We start from the raw sequence: 19,224 nt of genomic DNA on the forward strand, positions 1-19,224 counted from the left end.
ACATTGTCTGACACTGTTTCGGGACCCGTGCTTCGTCAGTTAACACTGCTCCAATTCAACGACAAAGTATTCAAGATGCGACACGGACCAACGGTGAACTAACGGTAACGTTACAAGCGGCGTACAGCGGTGCGTTTAGTTCAAACTGGCGCTAACTGACGTTACGAATCTGGCGTCAGACTAACTTAATTAACCGTTATTAAATCCTTTTTCAAACTCTTAAATATTGTGTATCCAACGGTAACACATTAGTGATCGTTTTCTAGAGGATACCAGAATGCAAAGTGACAAAGCCGAGCCGAGTGAGGCCAAGAGCGCCGAGTGTGCGAGCACAGGCGACCCGGAGAAGAAAGCGCTGAGCGTCGTGGAGACGGACGGTCTCAAGCCGAAAGGGATAAGTGCGGTCGCGGTGCTCTGGACGTTTGGGAAATGTCTGGGCGCTTTGCTGCCCGTCTACCTGGCCGGTTACTACCGGGTCAGCACCAGCCTGTTGGTGTTCGGGATGATGATCTACACGGGATGGAAACATGCCCGAGAAGCCAAGGAGACGCGCCTGAGGTCAGCCATGCAGCTGCTCAACAACGAGGAGGAGTACACGTCCATGAAAGTGTCCAAAGGCAAGCGAGGCCTCCCGGCGTGGGTAAGGAAAGACCCTACAACTGTCAGCGTGTGTCTAATGTCATCTATCAACACGATTCCCTTTACATCAGCTTTCCACTATCCGTCCTGAACCCATGCTGACCTAGAATCACCTTAAATTACGTATAGCAAGACAAAACGTAGCAGTGACCCTACACTCGTAATATTACAACATTAAGATACAGGTTACCGATAAAATATGCAGTTAAATGAAACACGCAACCAGGTGTGCAAACGTCCCTTTCGGCTAAATTAAGTGCTTTGTTCCCCCAATTATTTCTGCCATGCCAGACAGTTGCCAGATTCTGCTTTCTAGACTAAACTTGTTTGAAAGTATAATGATGCAATTCTGAGTGTATAGCAAAAACCAAAACAGGAACAACACTCAAACCAATATGAACTAAATGTGTCACGAAGTTGTGCATGAAGTATAATATCTTTGATTTTCAAGTTGTACATCCTGAGAGTACATGTACCCAAAATGGAAACGCTGAAACCCACATGGGCCTGTTTTGACACAGAACATCTGGCCACACCCAAATAAGGTTCCTGTGGATACTTGTTTTCGTTGAGTGATTTCAGTTCAGCTTGCATAACAAGACAGCATGCCTATACTCCTCATTAAAGTATTATTTTCAAAAAAGGGCCATTTGTGGCCACGTGTTAGGATTTTCTTGAGTTTGCACACTCATTTTATAAAAGTTTTGTCCCTCGTGAAAGATAAACCACACACAACAGCAAGCTGTGTCATTCAATGTTATCTTGAGAGTTGCTGCACTTATCTGCTTTTCTTTTTTCTTTTGGTAATAGTTATACAGTCTAAAACCTGGTGCAAAAAGCACCGGGATAATACCAACGGTGCTATTGATGACATTTCCTGAACTGAATAAGCTACGACTGAATCATTTCCCTATCCTGTTGTGTGTTTAGCGGGCCCTATGCATAATTTAAGTATGTGCACTCATTGTCTTTATTTCCTTCAGGTCAGCTTTCCAGATGTTGAGAAGGTTGAGTGGCTGAATAAGGTAAAATATCGTGCAAACGCACGTCTGTCTGTTCAGCTGTTGTGCTGCTTGACCCTCTGTGCAGCATGCTAGGCTAATAGCTGGTAGCACTGCTGCTGTTGCTGCCATGTTCCAGAAAAGGCCACACCCCCATTAGTGTAGCCACTCTGTCTGTTCTGCAGAGAGCAGGCCCAGTGCCAGGCAAACCCTCTCAACATTTCCATTTCATTTTACAGGCTAGCTCACAGGAAGGAGGAGCTTCCCAGCCCCCAAACTTAATAAAGCGGCAGCCATTGTTCTCCCCCCACCCCCTTTTGCTTTTTGTAGCTCAGACAATCTAATGAAGATAATACAGTAACAAAAATACTCATGCTGACGGAACCACGAGATCTAAGCGTCAGAGAGCCAGACAAAGCAGTGATTTGAGACTGCTTACTGAACGGGAGGTCAGCAGATTCCCTTGTTGCTCAGGCTGCATCCCTCCCAGGAGCAGGCAGCTGATGACTCACTCTCCACTTATGCGAGGCTGAAACCAACTCTGGTTTTTTTCTTCTTTTTTTTTTTCCACAGTCACAGTTGCCTCTGCTTTTGGTTCTTTCACCAAAAGAATAAAGACTTAACAACTGAACATGTTTACGTAGCAACATTAACATTGTGTAACACATGAACACATGAAGAGCAAAGGATTCATTGTGGTGTATGGAAGGACTCAAAGTAGACTACTGGCAACAGCTGTCTCTTGTCATTCTTTGGTTATTGCTTACGGAAGCTGTGGCATTTGGAAGACCGTTTTTACGACAGTGTGGCTTAATGCCAAAGTGCTCTTAAAGAAGTAGTCTCTGGTTGCAGGGATGTACAGTGCATATCATGGTTTGCGTCTTACCAATAAGAGCAGCTTATAACCACGTCCTTGTTGGCCTGCCTAGGTGCTGCAGCAGGTGTGGCCATTTGTTGGCCAATACCTTGAGAAGCTGCTGGTGGAAACCATTGCTCCATCTATCCGAGCCTCAAGTGCCCACCTCCAAACCCTCAGCTTTACAAAAGTGGATATGGGAGACAAGGTAATGCCACTGATAGCTCAAGTATAATATGACACTGCCGTAAAAATTCACACAAATGATGCATGTAGTTTTTATTGTGCTGAAAATGTGTTTTCTGTTTGCTGCAGGCCATGAAGGTTGTCGGGATCAAGGCACACACGGAGAATGACAAAGGACAAGTTCTGCTAGATCTGTATATTAGGTGAATGTTTATCCATTGTTCCTTGGATTCGGGAACACCATCACCTTGGTACCACAACTTTTAAAAGGCCGTACTGTCGATGACATTGTGTTCTTCATTGTATCCTCAGCTATGTTGGCAATGTAGAGATCGACGTTGAGGTGAAGAGATACTTCTGCAAAGCTGGAGTCAAAGGAATACAGGTCAGTTTTCTCTTCAAGGTTAAAAATAGTATTCGATTGAATCACAGAGTCATTAATACAAAGATGTTGCCTGTCTAAATGGATAACTGAATTATACAGACAAAGTGCCACTCTGTCAGCGTTTATCCATGTTGTTCCACAAACATCTGTCGTGCTCCTCTGTCCTCAGCTACATGGGATGATGCGGGTGATTTTGGAGCCCCTGATTGGAGATGTGCCCATAGTGGGTGCGGTCACCATGTTTTTCATCCAGCGGCCTGTACGTCCATCTACATTGACCTCTTTTTGTCCTGTGAACATCATGTAGCTCGATAGAGTCTCATATGCTTCTCATGCTATTGATTTCACATCTAACCTGATTGATTTGCTATATACAGCACATTCCTCTGTGTTATCTCTTACCAGAAACTAGACATCAATTGGACTGGAATGACTAATTTGTTGGACATCCCTGGACTGAAGTGAGTCATGCTGAAATTTTCATTTCATTTCAACTTCCATTGGTTTACACATTGGTTATAGCCACAACCTTATAATACACCCAACTTCACAATATTTGTATTGATGTTTTACTACACGGTGAATAGTAGATGATAAAGTCAATACAGCAGTACATTTCCATTAAAATGCTGTTTCTTTGTCTCAGTGTCATGTCTGACAGCATGATTATGGACGCCATTGCCTCCTTCTTGGTGCTGCCCAACCGCCTGGTTGTCCCCCTGGTTCCAGACCTGCATGTGGCCGAACTACGCTCTCCTTTGCCCAGGGTAAAAGCCTAAAAATGCACCAACAGATAGAGGAAGACTATTATATAATTTCCACATCTCATCAACACCAGTACATTACATCTTGGTCCCCCCCCCCCCCCTTTATTTCTAAGGGTGTGGTACGCATCTACCTACTGGAGGCACAGAATCTAGCAGCCAAGGACAGCTACGTGAAAGGGGTTATGGCTGGCTTGTCTGACCCCTATGCCATATTGAGGGTTGGCCCTCAGACCTTCACCTCCAAACACATTGACAACACAGACTCTCCCAAGTGGGAAGAGATTTATGAGGTAAAAAGAATGAAAGGTTTAATGGAAAGATTCATATTTGTGTCATCTTTGCACAGACTCAATCATGTATCATTTCACTTTCTTCTGAGGGATTAGACTGACAGCGCTAGGAATGCTCATTTTCATTCATGGGCGCATGAGGGCGCAGCCAGCTTCCATACAAATCCCTCTTGTCAGTCTTCATGTCCTTGTGTGTGTCTGGTACATCAGGTTATAGTCCATGAAGTGCCTGGTCAAGAGTTGGAGGTGGAGGTATATGACAAAGACACAGACCAGGATGATTTCCTGGGCAGGTACATATGCACATTCATGTCTCTTGTGTGCCTATGTTCAATTTAGCATTGTCACCTTTCACTTGTCATCTTTCCTGGCCAGTTGGAAAAAGTACACCACCTCTTTATGAAGCAAAGTTCCACCATCTGCTTTCTGTGCTGTAATCCTTGTTGTTTTTAGCGATACATTTTCTTCTTCTTTTTATTTATTTCTGTCTTACACTCCTCTTCCATATAGGACCAAATTGGATTTGGGCATTGTGAAGAAATCCATAGTCGTCAATGATGTAAGTAACAGCTATTATCGTCTCAGTCACAGTTTGAATTAGCATTTTTTTTTTTTAAATCTTTGGATTGTTAACGTATGCCTGTGGCTGTCTTCCCAGTGGTTCACTTTGAAAGAAACTCCGTCGGGACGGGTTCATTTCAAACTGGAGTGGTTGTCCTTGCTGCCCAGCACTGATCGACTAGAGCAGGTTTGACTCACTCACACTCATTCAACTAATGCATTGCTCCGATGCATTAACAAAAATCCCTTGTACTCTAGAATCACCTGTTTGCAATTCTCCCTCAGATCATAAAGAGGAATGAAAGCATCACCAGTAAGACTGCCGATCCACCTTCCTCAGCCATCTTGGTTGTATATCTGGACAAGGCTGAGGCACTTCCTGTGAGTCAAATAGCTCTACCCTCTCTGCCCATGTTCGTGCTCTGCGCAGAGCTGCTTCCTGTGTGTGGTTAAACTGGGGCAGAGCTGTAAATGCCAGCTGTCATGACATTCCACGAAGTTGTTGCCGTGCCCTCCATTTCAGTGTGGCTGAGTGTGGCTAACTTTGTCCAAGGCTGTTAAACGCTCACTTCCTACTGTGTCGATTCATATACGTACAAAAGGGAACAGTAGTGACAGAATCTTTGGAATGAAACTCTGTCTTTGTGGTTTCTGTCGATGCAGGCTTATACTTCCTGATTGTACCATGCTGTGTGGTACTTCCTATCAGTTATTTGTGCTGTTGCTATGATAACCCCTTTGCACACTATTAATCACATCAACCACATGTTGTCAGGGTGTAGGATAAAGTCTATTTATTGCTCTGCTCTTGGTTACGGTATGCTGCTGTTCACATGCCTTGCTGTCTATTCATATTTGTCTTAACTGTGTATCTTTTAGATGAAGAAGGGATATAAAGAGCCCAATCCCATGGTGCAGTTGTCTGTGCAGGACATCACCAGAGAGAGCAAGGTATATCTATTGGAAAAAAAACATTATAACACTATAGATTATGTTTCATTTATTTCTATTTTGTACACACACTTTATTCTTGTCTTCAGACTTGCTACACAACCAATAATCCAGAGTGGGAGGAAGCTTTTACCTTCTTCATCCAGGATCCTCGCAAGCAGGACATAGACATTCAGGTAACGGCTGAACAGATTAGCTTCTCTGCACTGAACTTTGTGTTTGGTATTCTGATAGCCAAACTTCTTTTGGTCTTATTTTGGCTTTCCTCCATGTTAAATAAACCAGGTGAAGGACGCTGACCGCGTGCAGACATTGGGCAGTCTGACCATCCCGTTGTCCCGTCTGCTGTCCAATTCTAATCTGTCTCTGGACCAGTGGTTCCAGTTGGACAACTCTGGATCTGCCAGTCGCGTCTATATCAAAACAGTTCTAAGGGTAAATAGCAACAAGACCTATTCACTAATGCTTCACTGCATTAGACCAATTAATGACCAAAGAGTAAAATAAACAAGCACAATATTGGAGGTTATTAATCATAGAATATGATATAATGTATAATGGTGTCCCAACTGTGTATTTTAGCGGTCTCTTCTCTTTTCTTTTGTAACATAGGTCCTGTGGTTAGATGAGGAACGTATTCCATCTGATGCGTCATCTAATCTGGAGTCTGGAATGTCCAGACAGCTGCCCCAGCAGACCTCCCCTCATCCTAGCTTTGCCACAGAGGTAATGGAGGACATTACACTTATGATTTTGACTTTAGGGTTGTGTTTTCTGAAATTGCACATGCTTATTATAATGTGTTTGCAATTGTTTTTTCAGGGACTGCTTAGAATTCACCTGTTGGCAGGACAGAACCTTGTTCCGAAAGATAACCTAATGGGAGGCATGGTAAAAGGCAAGAGTGACCCCTATGTCAAGATTAACATCGGGGGCGAAACATTCACAAGTCAGGTTATCAAGAGTAATCTTAACCCCACGTGGAATGAGATGTATGAGGTAAATAACACATGGTTATTTATTGAAAGTTAACAGTTTTGTTGAAAAGAAAAAGTGGCCGAAGTTCGCATGCATTTGTAAATTGGTTTCAGTCCTTTTACATTTGCAACATTTGTGCACCCCTCAGGTGATTCTCACCCAGCTGCCTGGCCAAGACCTGCACATGGAGGTGTTTGATAAAGACATGGACATGAAGGATGATTTCATGGGCAGGTAAAAGAGCGACAAATAATCATATTGTGAAATAAAATGTATGGCTTTAGAGATAAATTCTAATCTCACATATCCCAACATGCAGGCTGAAGATCAGTCTGAAGGACATCATCAATTCACAGTTCACTGATCAGGTGGGATCTTCCTTTCCAGACACATTGCTGCATGTTTAGCCTCAAAGAGTGCGGTCAGAATAAGCGAACATGAAAGCCTGCCATATCACGGGTCCAACTCACTTTGATAAGACCCTTAATCCACTAGATATACATCTGTAACCTTTTTCCTGTGTTAACAATTTTGAAATTCTTCTCTCAGTGGTACACGCTCAGTGATGTGAAGTCTGGTCGAGTTCACCTGATACTGGAATGGGTAATGACAGCCTCAGAGTCAGACAGATTGGACCAGGTTGGTATTCCCAGACTAGACATGGATTGATGGGCCATTTGCTGGTAAATTTGATCCATACTCACTGGTTCTTTCTGTGTCTTCAGGTCCTTCAGTTCTATTCCAGGCAGTCCTACCAAAATAAGGCGGTTCCCTCAGCAGGCCTACTGTTTGTCTTCATGGGGCAAGCGGATGGCTTACCAGTGAGTCTTTTTCTACTGATGTTAAGGGTGATGTCAGGATCTGCAGTTATTGTTTAGAATACACATGCTTCTATTGTTATTGCCTGTTTGTCTCTCTAAAGGTTAAGAAGAGCGGTAAGGAGCCAAAAGTAGGGGCAGAGGTTACTCTTGGAGAAATGTCCCGCAAAACAACAGTAAGACCGCAAACTTAATTTTGCTTGGAATTGATATTACTATGTTTTAAGGTACTTTCGTAAGATTTGGCATGAGATCTGTCAGTAATATGAACTGTCTCTTGCATCTCTGTAGGTGTGTGATCGTACCACATCACCTCAGTGGAATGAAGCATTCTGCTTCTTGGTTCGAGACCCCAGAAAAGATATTCTTGTTGCTAAGGTACACTCACTACAGTGCACAATCAAAGTGGAACAGAAAGAGTGTCGGTCATACGGATGTAAATAGAGTGGGATATATAAATACTACCTATGCTAACACCCTGCATTGTGTTTCTCCAGCTCTCCCACAGCTGGACCTTGCCCATTGGTTCCCTGGTGGTTCCTATCAGAGAGCTGCTCTCTGAACCGGAGCTGGTCCTGGACCAGTGGTTCCATTTGGATGGAGCCTCACCTGAGAGTCAGGTTCTTCTGAAGGCTGAACTCAAGGTAGTTGCCCTGACATTTTCTCTATTTCAATTATTTTAAATATTTTGTAAATATCCATTAGGTTTCTTTATCTCTATCTCTTTATCACTTTTACTTTAAGTCCCTTTCTCTCATTTATTTTTCTCTGTATTTTCTATATTTTATTTTTACTCAGTGTAACTATCTGGATCATGTTTTTGCTGTTTCTTTCTTATTTATATGTCTCTGTATCTTTTATTTCTTTGTCATGAGGCTTTTGAGGCAGTTCGTTCATTTTGTATTTCTACTGATATTGATATATACAATCAAAATTATAATAACAATTTTGACTCAACTGCAGATGCTGATTCCCAGCAAATGTCCGGGTACCACTGATAAGGCCATTGTCACTTCAGCATCAGACCCTTCCCCGGCTCCAAGAAAACAGGAAATAGACACAGTGCTTAGGTGAGATAGTTAATTAAAAAAGTCTGTCCATACTTTCCATTGGCCCTTTTATCACTTACATTTTTTTATTGCTACTTTTTGGGTTTTAGGTCAAGTTCAGTGGACGTTCCTCGTGTGGAGACTATTGTCTCCTCAGTGACCTCACATGAAGATGTTGATGTAAAGGAAACAGCAGCTGTTGTGACTGAAGAGAAGGTGGAAGAACTACCAAGCTCTGCAATAGTACAACCTCCTCATACTTCCCCAGACCTCAGCTTTGCCAGTGAGGTACTATCACAAAATAGTGATCTACAGGAGCAGATACATGTACCACGGCATGACGCAATCACATTTAATACAAAAAAACTAGCAATATACAGTTTAATGATCCCTTCCTGTAGGGGCTGCTGAGAATCGTCCTGTTGGAGGCCCAAAGTCTGGTTGCCAAAGATAACATGATGGGTGGTATGGTGAAGGGCAAGAGTGACCCGTATGCCAAGATAAGGGTCACGTTGTTGGAGGGAGTTGCGTTTAAGAGTCATGTGATCAAGGAGAATCTCAACCCAGTCTGGAATGAGATGTATGAGGTGTGTATGAAGTGACAGTCTGATCTGCTCTGAGCATGATTTCAAATAGGATTGCAATGATAAAACTTGAAGCTATCCACCTCGTTTTTTGCTGATTTACCTGTTTTAACTCTTGTGTTTTCTAAGGTGGTGCTGAGGCCTCAGGCAGGACAAGAGGTGCAAGTAGAGCTGTATGACAAAGACATGGACAAAGATGACTTCCTGGGCAGGTAAGGGCTAATGTGGAGGTTTCTAGTTGCCCATGACTGGAACGCTTTATTGCCTCAGCATGGTATTCAGTGGGCCAACATGTACACGCTCAAACTGTAGTTATTTCACCATAAGCATAAATGACAGGTATATTTCTGCCTGGGTTGAGTTATGGAGAAATCAGCGTTTGGTGTTTATCAAGTCATCCTAGTTTTATTTCTTCTGTGTTTACTACCATTTCTTATGTAAACAAACCTTTCACAGCATTAGAAAATATTTATAATTTAGATTTAACATTTTAGTGCAAATAAAGGGTCTGACTTCATTTTCATTCTGAGCAGATACAAAATCAGTGTGGCAGACATCATCTGTTCCCAGTACACAGACCAGGTCCGTATTGCCTTACAATATCATTGCTGCGGTGTCATCAATGGCTTTAATTCAGTAAGTGTCCCTCTCTGTTTCAGTGGTACACCCTAAATGACGTGAAGTCTGGACGCGTTCGCCTGATACTGGAGTGGGTACCAGCAGTGTCGCATAATGACACCCTGGACCAAGTTAGTGCAGTTTTTATTATTTGTTTTATCTCCTTATTCACGCATATATCTATAATCATTGTCCATAGTGTTGCCTATTCTTCCCACATCAGTTCTATTCCATAATGATACCCTGTTTATTTCACCATGCACATCAGTTCTGAGTCATTTTAATGTATTTTGCATGTGTTTCTCTGCTGCAGGTGATGCATGTGCAGTCTCTCCAGTCTTACCAGGACAAGACTGTTCCCTCTGCAGCCCTGCTCTTTGTTTATGTTGACAGAGCACACTCATTGCCTGTGAGTCCCTTGTAATTTAGTACTGAAGAACACTATAACAGTGTGCTCTCTCAGAGTTATAGATGGTCAGCTATTTGGAAAGCACATGTTTATGAACAGATGCTCTATTGGCATGAAGTGAAAAACTCCTACTCTTTAGGATGATGTTTTTGTCTTCACTGGATTAAAAAGTCCTGCGCAGCAGTCACTGTTGTTGGACTATGTGATGCAATTATTCAGGAATGTTTCATACTTTTAAAAGGGAAGTTGACTCTAACGGTTGTTGCCGTAATTACAGTGAGAGAACACAAACTACTCACATAATGTCACATATATGTTTTTCTGTGTTCAGTTTAAGAAAAGTGGAAAGGAGCCCAAGGCTGGAGCCGAGCTTGTCTTTGGTAAAACAACCTACAAAACCAAGGTATGAGACTGATGATAAAAGACATTAAACAAACCCACACTTTTGCTGTACCAGCATAGACTGCAACTAATTAATATTTCTGTTAATCATTAATTGATAAAATGTCATTATGAAGTCCCCATCATAATTTCCAAGAAACCTAACCAGTTTGTTGGCAAATAGTTCAACATTTTATGGGATAGATGACTAACGGGTACTATGTTTAAAGTTTGAAAAATGTAGACATTGCCGCCCCCCACTGGTGGTATTGAAAAAGACATAAGGCTTGACAGTAATACTTGTCAATACCTTTATTAGGCTGTTTAAAATACCAGTGGCAAGAGAAGAAGAGAAGTAACAACTTAATCAGATTACAATAACTGTACAAACAAAGAACAACCCCTTGCCCAACTTACCCCTCCTCTTTTTTCTTTTTTTTTTATCTGAAGGTATGTGATCGCTCCAGATCACCTCAGTGGGATGAGGCGTTCCACTTCCTGGTTCGCAACCCTAGAGAGGAGATGCTCATAATAAAAGTGAGTATACTCTACAAAAGTAGCTAAAGACTGCTGCGAGTGTCAGGAACATCTCCCGCTCTGACCGGCATTATTCATCCGTCCTTATCTCTGTAGTTGTCGAGCGCGTGGGACCAGCCAATGGGATCTATTGTAGTCTCTGTGAGAGAGCTGCTCTCTGAACCACAGCTGGTCCTGGACCAGTGGCTGCCTCTGGATGGAGCCTTACCTGAAAGTGAGATCTTACTGAGGGCTGAACTCAAGGTAAGAGAGGACGCACACACAGGGCATTGTTACCATTGTCATGGATACACAGAATAGCCAACAGCAAATGTGGTGTTGACAGGTCCTGAGCTCAAGGATGACTGAGGCTCCACAGCCTTCTGCGACTGGTTCAAAGAAGGAAGACACGGTTGTTTCCACAGCCAGTGAGGACAAAACAAGCTCAGAGCTGACAGAAGATGAGTGAGTGTTGTGTACCTGGTTTAATAATACACATAAAACTCTTCAGACATAAACATGAAATAAAAAATGTAGTGCCTGGCTTTCGGTCAGATGTACAAGCGAATATGCTTCTATAAAAGCTAATATTCTCCGTTGTTAGTTCCAGTCAGGAGTCTGGCTGTGGTGTTTTGTAACAGCGGTGTGTATTTTCAGATCGATTGCCGTATCCAGCCCGTTTAAATACTCTGAAGCAGAAGATGCTGCGGCCTCCGCAGAAGATGCTGCTCCCGCTGAACCAGCTGCCATTCACACTGCGCTTGATACATTCCCTGCTGCTGCAGTGAGTCATAGCGCATTATAGTCAGTTGTTATCATGTTTAACCAGTCTATTTACACCTTCATAACCTTCATGTAATTGTGCTCAGCTGGTGGAGGAGCCAACAGATCCAGAAGAGCATCCCACACAGTCGGACACAGCAGTTGAAGAAGACTTTGAACCGCAGAAAATGCAAACAGCGGGGTGAGCTCCACATCACAGCAAATAAGAAAATATGAATCTTTTACCCTTAAATGTTGGGTCAAAGATCCATAAATATATTATTTATAATGGACCTAATAAGAAACATGTTTTCATTTCTGCACCGTGTCTGTGTAGTACTGGTTTAGGCAACCTTGCTCAAGCCACAGTGACTAGTCTTCCCACTGACACCCTGGGGCCAGCAGAGGTCACAGAAGTTCTTCAACCACACACAACCCCCAGCCAGGACTTTGGTGAAGAGGTGTGTTCATGCCTTGATTAGCCGAGTGGAACTCTTGTATTTGTTCTTCGTCACTGCCCCTTTTTGATTTTTCTGTATAATTGTATTATTTGAAACAATAAGAAAACACTTCCTTTCGCAGTGTACAGCAAGGTGCAGCAATCTGGGTTGCTCTTTAATGTGTATACAGTAGAGTCACATTACCAAGCTACTATGTTGTGTGTTCAGTGATTCACCTTATGCTTTGTAACATTTACAGTCCTCTTCCTGCAGGGGCTGCTGAGGATTCACCTGCTGGAGGCCCAGAATCTGGTTGCCAAGGATAACCTGATGGGGGGCATGGTGAAGGGCAAGAGCGACCCCTATGTCAAGATCAACATCGGGGGAGTTACATTTAAAAGTCATGTCATCAAGGAGAATCTGAACCCAACATGGAAGGAAATGTATGAGGTATGAAGTATTCTCAGTTTAAGCTTTGCATATTGTCTGGATTTCAATGCATGTACAGTATTTTGGACAAAAATGTGTTTTGTTTGTTTTTAACAGCTGGTTTTGAGTGGGCGCAGCGTTCAGGAGATCAAGTTTGAAGCATTTGATAAGGATTTAGATGCTGACGACTTCCTTGGCAGGTATGTGTCTTATTGTTGGTTAATCAGTCACTTATTTAAGTACTTTAGATAAGAAGTGTAGAAATACTGAGTGCACTGATCTGCATGATAAGAATTATTACAGAGATACGCCTCTGACTTTACATCATTTTGCACTGAAAGGCAATAGCCATTCACAGTGGGGTCCAGCAGCTGCCAATCATCAACATAGACTTAATATTTGATGTGGGTGGATTTATATTATGTATATATGTTATATATATATATATATATTATGAAATATTTACAGGAGGGGTATTTACAAATACCTGGAGATTATCTTTATTAATCCATGGGGTTGATTTATTTTCTTCAGTTTTCATTAAGTTCTATCAACATAGGGAATCTTCATTTCTGGAAGTAAGCCATCTTGTTAATCATTTGCCTGTTTTCATGTTCACAGATTCAGTATTAAGCTAAATGAGGTCATCAGATCCCAGTACACAGATCAGGTTAGTCAATAACTCATGATCTGAAGCCGTGCCATGGGATTTCTTAACTCTGTTCTGTGTCATTTGCTTACATACCTGTAAATGGCGTTGCCCTGTTTCTTTAAATGACTTTCTCTCTGTTGTAGTGGTACACTCTGAATGATGTGAAGTCTGGCCGGGTCCACTTGATTCTGGAATGGGTTCCTACAGTGTCAAATTCAGTCAGACTTGACGAGGTCAGTCCTTACTTGTGTTTACCGCCCTATCACCCACTGTTTAATCTGACACTCTTTAAACAAGCACTATTTAAGTGTCCATAGCAAGGCAGCCTCCTAGATAATGCTATCTTGTCACATTACAACACGCAGGACACATTGCACGTTGCAAATAATCATCTACGTCCTTCCTGGCTTTACTCCATGTCACAGGTCCTGGAGCTTCAATCTCTCCAGTCTTATCAAAACAAAGCTGTCCCCTCCGCTGCTCTACTTTTTGTCCACTTGGCGAGAGCACATTCATTACCTGTAAGTCCCCTCTAGTTTATTTACATACTATGCAATAAACAAATGATTTCTCATATGATAAAACTTGAATGCCTCTCTCTCTGTTGATAGTTGAAGAAGAGTGGAAAGGAACCCAAAGCAGGAGCTGAACTTGTTTTGGGTGAAACAACCTACAAAACCAAAGTGAGACTTTTGATGCATGTTGCTCTATTGTCAGTCTGATCGATACATTATTTTTGTAACAACTCTATCACATATTTTCATCATCTTTTCAGCTGTGTGAGCGCAGCACCAATCCTCAGTGGAATGAGTGTTTCTACTTCCTGGTCCATGACCCGAAACATCAGATGCTTGTAGTAAAGGCAAGACATTTATTTACATTTACTCTGCATCTCACATTTCACAGCACTAATGTAGTGATTTTTTCAGTCCCTTTCTTTCTTGCATTGCAGTTGTCCAGTGGTTGGGACCAGCCAATGGGATCACTGGTGATTCCTGTGAAGGAGCTGCTTGCAGAGCCACAACTGGTCCTGGACCAGTGGTTCCATCTGGATGGAGCTGCACCTGAGAGTCAGATCCTGCTGAGGGCTGATCTCAAGGTGACAAACACATCTGCCCACACACACACACACACACACACACACACATGTATAGTAATACATAACAATAAATTAACAATGACACTTGTTCTTCCTGTTCAATAGGTTCTCCATTCCAAAATGGTGGATATGATCAGTGCAGGGACTCTGCCGTGTGCTGCCTCTGGATCTGGGCAGGTGAAGTTGTCTCTTTCTTACGCCTCGCAGGAGAGACATCTCATCGTCATCGTCCATGCCTGCAGGTGTGCTTCCTCAAATAGTGTGCTTTAGTCGGCTTGTGTTCTCACCAATGACAGACCGTTGATATTTCAGGTATCTGAGGCTTTGTGAAGGTCGTTTTTTCCATATATCAAGTTTATTTCCCAGATATTCATTTATGTTTATAGTAACATTGGAGAAGGGTCTATGAACCTACCTCTTAACAAACAGTGGAGGACATTGTGGATTACAGCTCTAGTTTGCAAAGAGGCACTATATTGCTCTCATATACTGGGACTTTGAAATATTCTTACGGTTCAACACAGTTATTTAAGATATGCGTTCTCTTTCTGTGTACAGAGGTCTGTTGTCTCAAAGTAAGGACGGAGTAGACAGCTATGTGTCCCTCATGCTGCTGCCAGACAAAAGCAAGGCCACCAAGAGGAAGACGGCCGTGAAGAAAAGAGACCTCAACCCAGAATACAATGAGAGGTAATTAAATAATTAGCTAATTGTATTATTATTACATTCCTGTGCTGTTTTTTGATCAATCTCTTAAGAGCTTTGTTAGTGTTCACATTGAATCATCTTTGTCGTTTTTTTTTTTTAAGGTTTGAGTACGATCTGTCTGTGGATGAGACGAGGTTCAAACGCCTCATTGTATCAGTGAAGAATAACTCGGCCTCGTTCAGGAGCCGCGACATTATTGGACAGGTCAGTCTGAGACTTCTAAAGGCTAACAAGTGACCATCAGGGTATCCAAAGAGTGTCGTACTGTATGTGCCTCCCCCACAGCACACATTGAGATCATTTTGTTAAATCCACACTTATACAGATGTGGCCAAGCTGTGCACTAATGCTAGGCTGCTTTGTGATTTTTAACTGTTTTGAGCTTTTAAATTCTTTCACTCTGAAGTGCACCGAATACATGCAGAAATACTGCAAATATGACAACACAGATGTTTGAACAGCTTGATGTTGACATGTCATTCCTATTCTTTAGGTGCAGATCGAGTTGGCCCAGGTTGACCTGATTTCTGGTGTCGCAGAATGGTGAGCAGATTCTGTGTGCAAGTTTGTTAAAGTGATACTCGGATTGAAAGGTGGCTGCAAAAAATGCATAGTTTCCTCACTTAAAGAGGACAGGGGCTGTGGTCAGCTTGGATTAATGACGACATGTGAACTACTCCAAAAGCATAAACCCCTTGTCGGCTGGCCCTATCCATCCATATGCTCAGTTGAACAGTGGCTAAGTACAATGCCTCCTGTGGAGCTTTGAGGAGGACAAAGCAGTGTATTTAGGTTATTTTGAAGGAACTGTGATGCTTTGTAACATATTGAGTGTATAGTACGTATGGATACCAGAGAACTTGGTTATAATGCAGGAGAAATTCAAGACGTTCCTGCCGAGTATCTCTTTACTGTGCTCCCATCTTCTTCTTTTTCATTGTTACATGATGACCATTAAATTAATTGATTGCTGATGATTTAATTCATAGTCAGTTTTCATTTGTCTTTGTTCCTCTATTTATTCCAGGTTCACCCTGAAAGATGAAGCTGAATAGTCGTTCTGCTCACTAGTGTCAAAGTACAACGATGATGTCACCGCTCAACCTGGCATTGTGCCACTGCTGCAGCTCACAATGATGCCTTCTCCTTCCCACCTCTGCAAACAGTACCACCGTGGCAGCCTTACCTGCATTCACCCGGCTCTCCATGTGTTACCATATAGTATAGAATTGGACTGCACAGTATATTCACATACATCGATAAGATAAGTAGGCTGATGTAGCTAAGTTGACAAGGACAGAGGGAAAGTTCGTATTGACTGAAGGTTACTTTACGATATGAAGAGATAATAGTTTTAGGATTGAGTGGAGCAAGTGAAGGATGAACAGATCCAGAAAGAATGAAGTCATATTTAGTTGTTTTGTTTGCTTTTCTTGGTGCAAGAATGTTTTAGATCTGAGAGTATCTTGTCTGAAGTGCAGTTTTTTGGGTTCTGTTTTATGACAGGCTTACATTGAAGTTATTCTATATTTCACAGCACCTTGCTATGTTTGTGTTTGAAATTGCTTTTGAAAATCATTTTTATACGATTTTGTTTTTTACAAGACATGTATTAGTTACACTGATGTCACAATTATATCATGTTTGATTTTGTGTATATTTGCAAAGATTTTTGATAAGTTCCAATGCTGTTTGTTGAAAGATGGTATGACAAAAATAGAGATTTTGCACACCTCACTTTTTTGTTTTTGTGGAACAGTTTTATTAATTGTTTTTAATGCATTTAATACCAAGTCTTTAACCGTTTATATTTTTAACCCTTCTTTGTTAAATTGTGTGATAGAGCAAATGAATCTGCTGTGACAGTGGATGACTTATACATCTATATGACAGATATACTGTAGGTGAAAAGATCTTGCCACTGATAACTGAATATAGAAAATGAATTTAAAAGGAAAATGATATAGAGAAACTTCAAACATAGGAGGCAGCCATTAAGAATAAATGTCTATGAGGCTATATAACTACAATTTCTTTAAAAGTGTATTAATGTTTTTAATGTTTTTTACTTTAACTGTCAGTTGTGTTGAATGCTAAGATATGTAGTTAGAGTGGATAGGTGCGTTTATTTGTCCCACACTTTTAGATATGCGACCTCAATGGTTGACATCTGATTCAGACCAACTGAGACATCTTCTCTGTGCTGAAGCTCCTTTATAGATTTGTTATGAACTTCTTAAAATATATGAAATTTAAAAAAAAAAAAAAAGCCATATCTTTTTTTTTTTTCCTATGGCTCTGGTGTCGTCACTCTTCTCGTCTCGCGGAGCTACGATACTTTCGCTTTCATTTATCAGGAAGAAGCTCCGTATGAAGTGTAGAGCGAGGTGAAGGTAAGTCAACTCATATGCGTCACACAATTCATACTTTAGGTGCTGTACGTATGTTCAAAAAGTTGATGTAAAGTTTGTGACAAATTTAGGAAATAAAGATTGAAGGCGAACTTCTAACCCATTATAGGTAGCTTTAGCGTACCGTAAACAAAAGTGGAGTGGAGCGATACAATTCCTTTTTAACGTAATGTTGACATTTGGCATGAAGATGCATCAAATAATTCACTGTTGGTTGTTCGAACTGGCAGTGGGACAACACGCACTGCGGTCATCTGTTCATATTATTTGCTCTGTGTTCAAGGAAGGAGACTCAAAATGTCAGTCTACCACCAAGAGGTGCCCATGGACGTGAGTAGCTGTATCAGCAGACTAATGTTGAACAAAAAGAAAATTCAAAGACAACTGTTCGGGAGCTGTAGTATTTTTGTGTGAATATTTATAGTGACTAAAAAATAGTCATATTCTATTCAATGAACATATTGCATTACAACTAGGTCATCAAAAAACATTACCTATAATACCATATAAATAATATGACCTCAGTGTCATGTGCTGAACATGCACAAACAAAATATGACAAAAAAAAGTAATCGATTAGCTTTTTTTCTGTTGACAGTGGTGTCATTCACTTTTCTATTTACTATTTTTACAATTCTGGAGAGAGAGTTATTTTCAAACCAGACCTACTGTCTTGATTAGTAATGCATTTATATTAACTGTAACATGTTTTCTGGCTCTGATGACTTTATAATAGAACAAAGAAGAAGTTCAAGTCACTCTCTCAGTCACGTGGGCAGAGGGTTTTCAACAGCAGAAATGTAAAATTGAACTGGAGAAAGTTCTTCAGAGTTGGGTCAACAACAAATACCGTGGAGACTGCAAAGTGTTAAATGTCTCAGAAGATGGGAGTGCTGTGATAAGTCTTAAACCCGCTTCAGGTATAGTAGGAAAGTTACAAATTGAATATATAGACATATATATAGTTCTTATCATCAATTTTTTTGGAAATATATTAATTTTGTGTTTGTCTTATTTTTTCTTTTTTTAGCCTTGAGTGAGCTTCAGAAACTAAGTGGACAACAACTGATGGGAAGAGATGGAAAAACAGTCAAAATAATGTCTGTTTCTACACCGGTAAAGGTTAGGACACAAGCACCAGAGGAAGCTTCAGTAAAGCTTCATCCTTCATCTGTGTCAGAGCAAGATAGTATACTGTGTAGTGAATCTGCAGGAAATGAATTGCATTGAAAATGAAGGCTTTTTACTCAGTTAGTTCATTGTATTTTCTTCAGGAGAAGGTGCAACCTATGGTGCAGCCTAGTGCAGCTTCTGCAGCAGGAGGGGAGCAGTGCACTTGTTCTGTGAACCATTTCTGGTACGTGAACCACATCTACAAGGAGGAAATTAAGCGTATAGAGAAAGAGAATGGAGTTAAAATCATGGCAGAAGTTAATGTGACATTTCAAGGAGACCAGAAAGATGGAGACCCACAAAAAGCTCTCTCTGAGTTCGCATGCCTTGTCCAGAAGTGCTTGGGTAAATCAGATGTCTCAATCATTCCTCTCAAGGAAGTGAATCCAGAAGAGTGGAAGGACACAGTGAATATCATCCAGAGAAAGGACAACAAGCTTTTGCTTACTGTGTCCTCTGAAGAAATGACCATATGTGGGCCAAGACAAAGTCAAGATGCCATCAGAAAGTCCTTAACCGCCACAACAAATACCAGCACTTGTTTTGGAGAGTCTACATGGC

At 41.4% G+C, this 19,224-nt stretch overlaps 2 protein-coding genes across 2 annotated transcripts in view; both read left to right on the forward strand.

Annotated features, from left to right (window-relative positions):
* Window positions 1-13: 13 nt before the first annotated feature.
* On the forward strand, window positions 14-16,816 carry esyt1b (extended synaptotagmin-like protein 1b). Its single transcript, XM_031845953.1, has 52 exons — window positions 14-640; window positions 1,623-1,664; window positions 2,570-2,704; window positions 2,812-2,885; window positions 2,995-3,067; window positions 3,237-3,326; window positions 3,473-3,528; window positions 3,714-3,834; window positions 3,948-4,124; window positions 4,335-4,417; window positions 4,635-4,683; window positions 4,783-4,872; window positions 4,971-5,066; window positions 5,565-5,636; window positions 5,726-5,812; window positions 5,922-6,071; window positions 6,249-6,362; window positions 6,459-6,635; window positions 6,763-6,848; window positions 6,934-6,982; window positions 7,164-7,253; window positions 7,340-7,435; window positions 7,537-7,608; window positions 7,724-7,810; window positions 7,930-8,076; window positions 8,396-8,502; window positions 8,592-8,769; window positions 8,883-9,068; window positions 9,195-9,277; window positions 9,599-9,647; window positions 9,725-9,814; window positions 9,997-10,092; window positions 10,424-10,495; window positions 10,924-11,010; window positions 11,107-11,253; window positions 11,336-11,454; window positions 11,647-11,773; window positions 11,859-11,953; window positions 12,089-12,212; window positions 12,465-12,641; window positions 12,738-12,820; window positions 13,242-13,290; window positions 13,416-13,505; window positions 13,698-13,793; window positions 13,884-13,955; window positions 14,048-14,134; window positions 14,225-14,371; window positions 14,477-14,613; window positions 14,930-15,061; window positions 15,181-15,283; window positions 15,573-15,622; window positions 16,107-16,816. Exons 1-52 carry the CDS (start codon window positions 278-280, stop codon window positions 16,132-16,134), a joined length of 5,487 nt encoding a protein of 1,828 aa, XP_031701813.1. The 5' UTR covers window positions 14-277; the 3' UTR covers window positions 16,135-16,816.
* A 383-nt stretch (window positions 16,817-17,199) lies between these two features.
* Window positions 17,200-19,224, forward strand: part of LOC116383908 (uncharacterized) — a 2,944-nt gene continuing 919 nt past the window's right edge. The window contains exons 1-4 of the mRNA XM_031848105.1: window positions 17,200-17,820; window positions 18,227-18,410; window positions 18,521-18,612; window positions 18,765-19,222. Coding sequence (XP_031703965.1) covers window positions 17,788-17,820; window positions 18,227-18,410; window positions 18,521-18,612; window positions 18,765-19,222 — 767 coding nt within the window. The 5' untranslated portion in view covers window positions 17,200-17,787. The remainder of the gene's footprint in view (window positions 17,821-18,226; window positions 18,411-18,520; window positions 18,613-18,764; window positions 19,223-19,224) is intronic.

This window comes from Anarrhichthys ocellatus, unplaced genomic scaffold (genome assembly GCF_004355925.1).
Source record: "Anarrhichthys ocellatus isolate YVR2014 unplaced genomic scaffold, GSC_Weel_1.0 scaffold1, whole genome shotgun sequence".
In the NCBI taxonomy this organism is placed as follows: domain Eukaryota; kingdom Metazoa; phylum Chordata; class Actinopteri; order Perciformes; family Anarhichadidae; genus Anarrhichthys; species Anarrhichthys ocellatus.

Coding starts and splice junctions, on each gene's coding strand:
- esyt1b (XM_031845953.1), top strand. CDS start 278: ATGCAAAGTGACAAAGCCGAGCCGAGTGAGGCCAAGAGCGCCGAGTGT. Junction 4,873..4,970: donor GCACTGATCGACTAGAGCAG/GTTTGACTCACT, acceptor ATTCTCCCTCAG/ATCATAAAGAGGAATGAAAG. Junction 6,363..6,458: donor ATCCTAGCTTTGCCACAGAG/GTAATGGAGGAC, acceptor TTGTTTTTTCAG/GGACTGCTTAGAATTCACCT.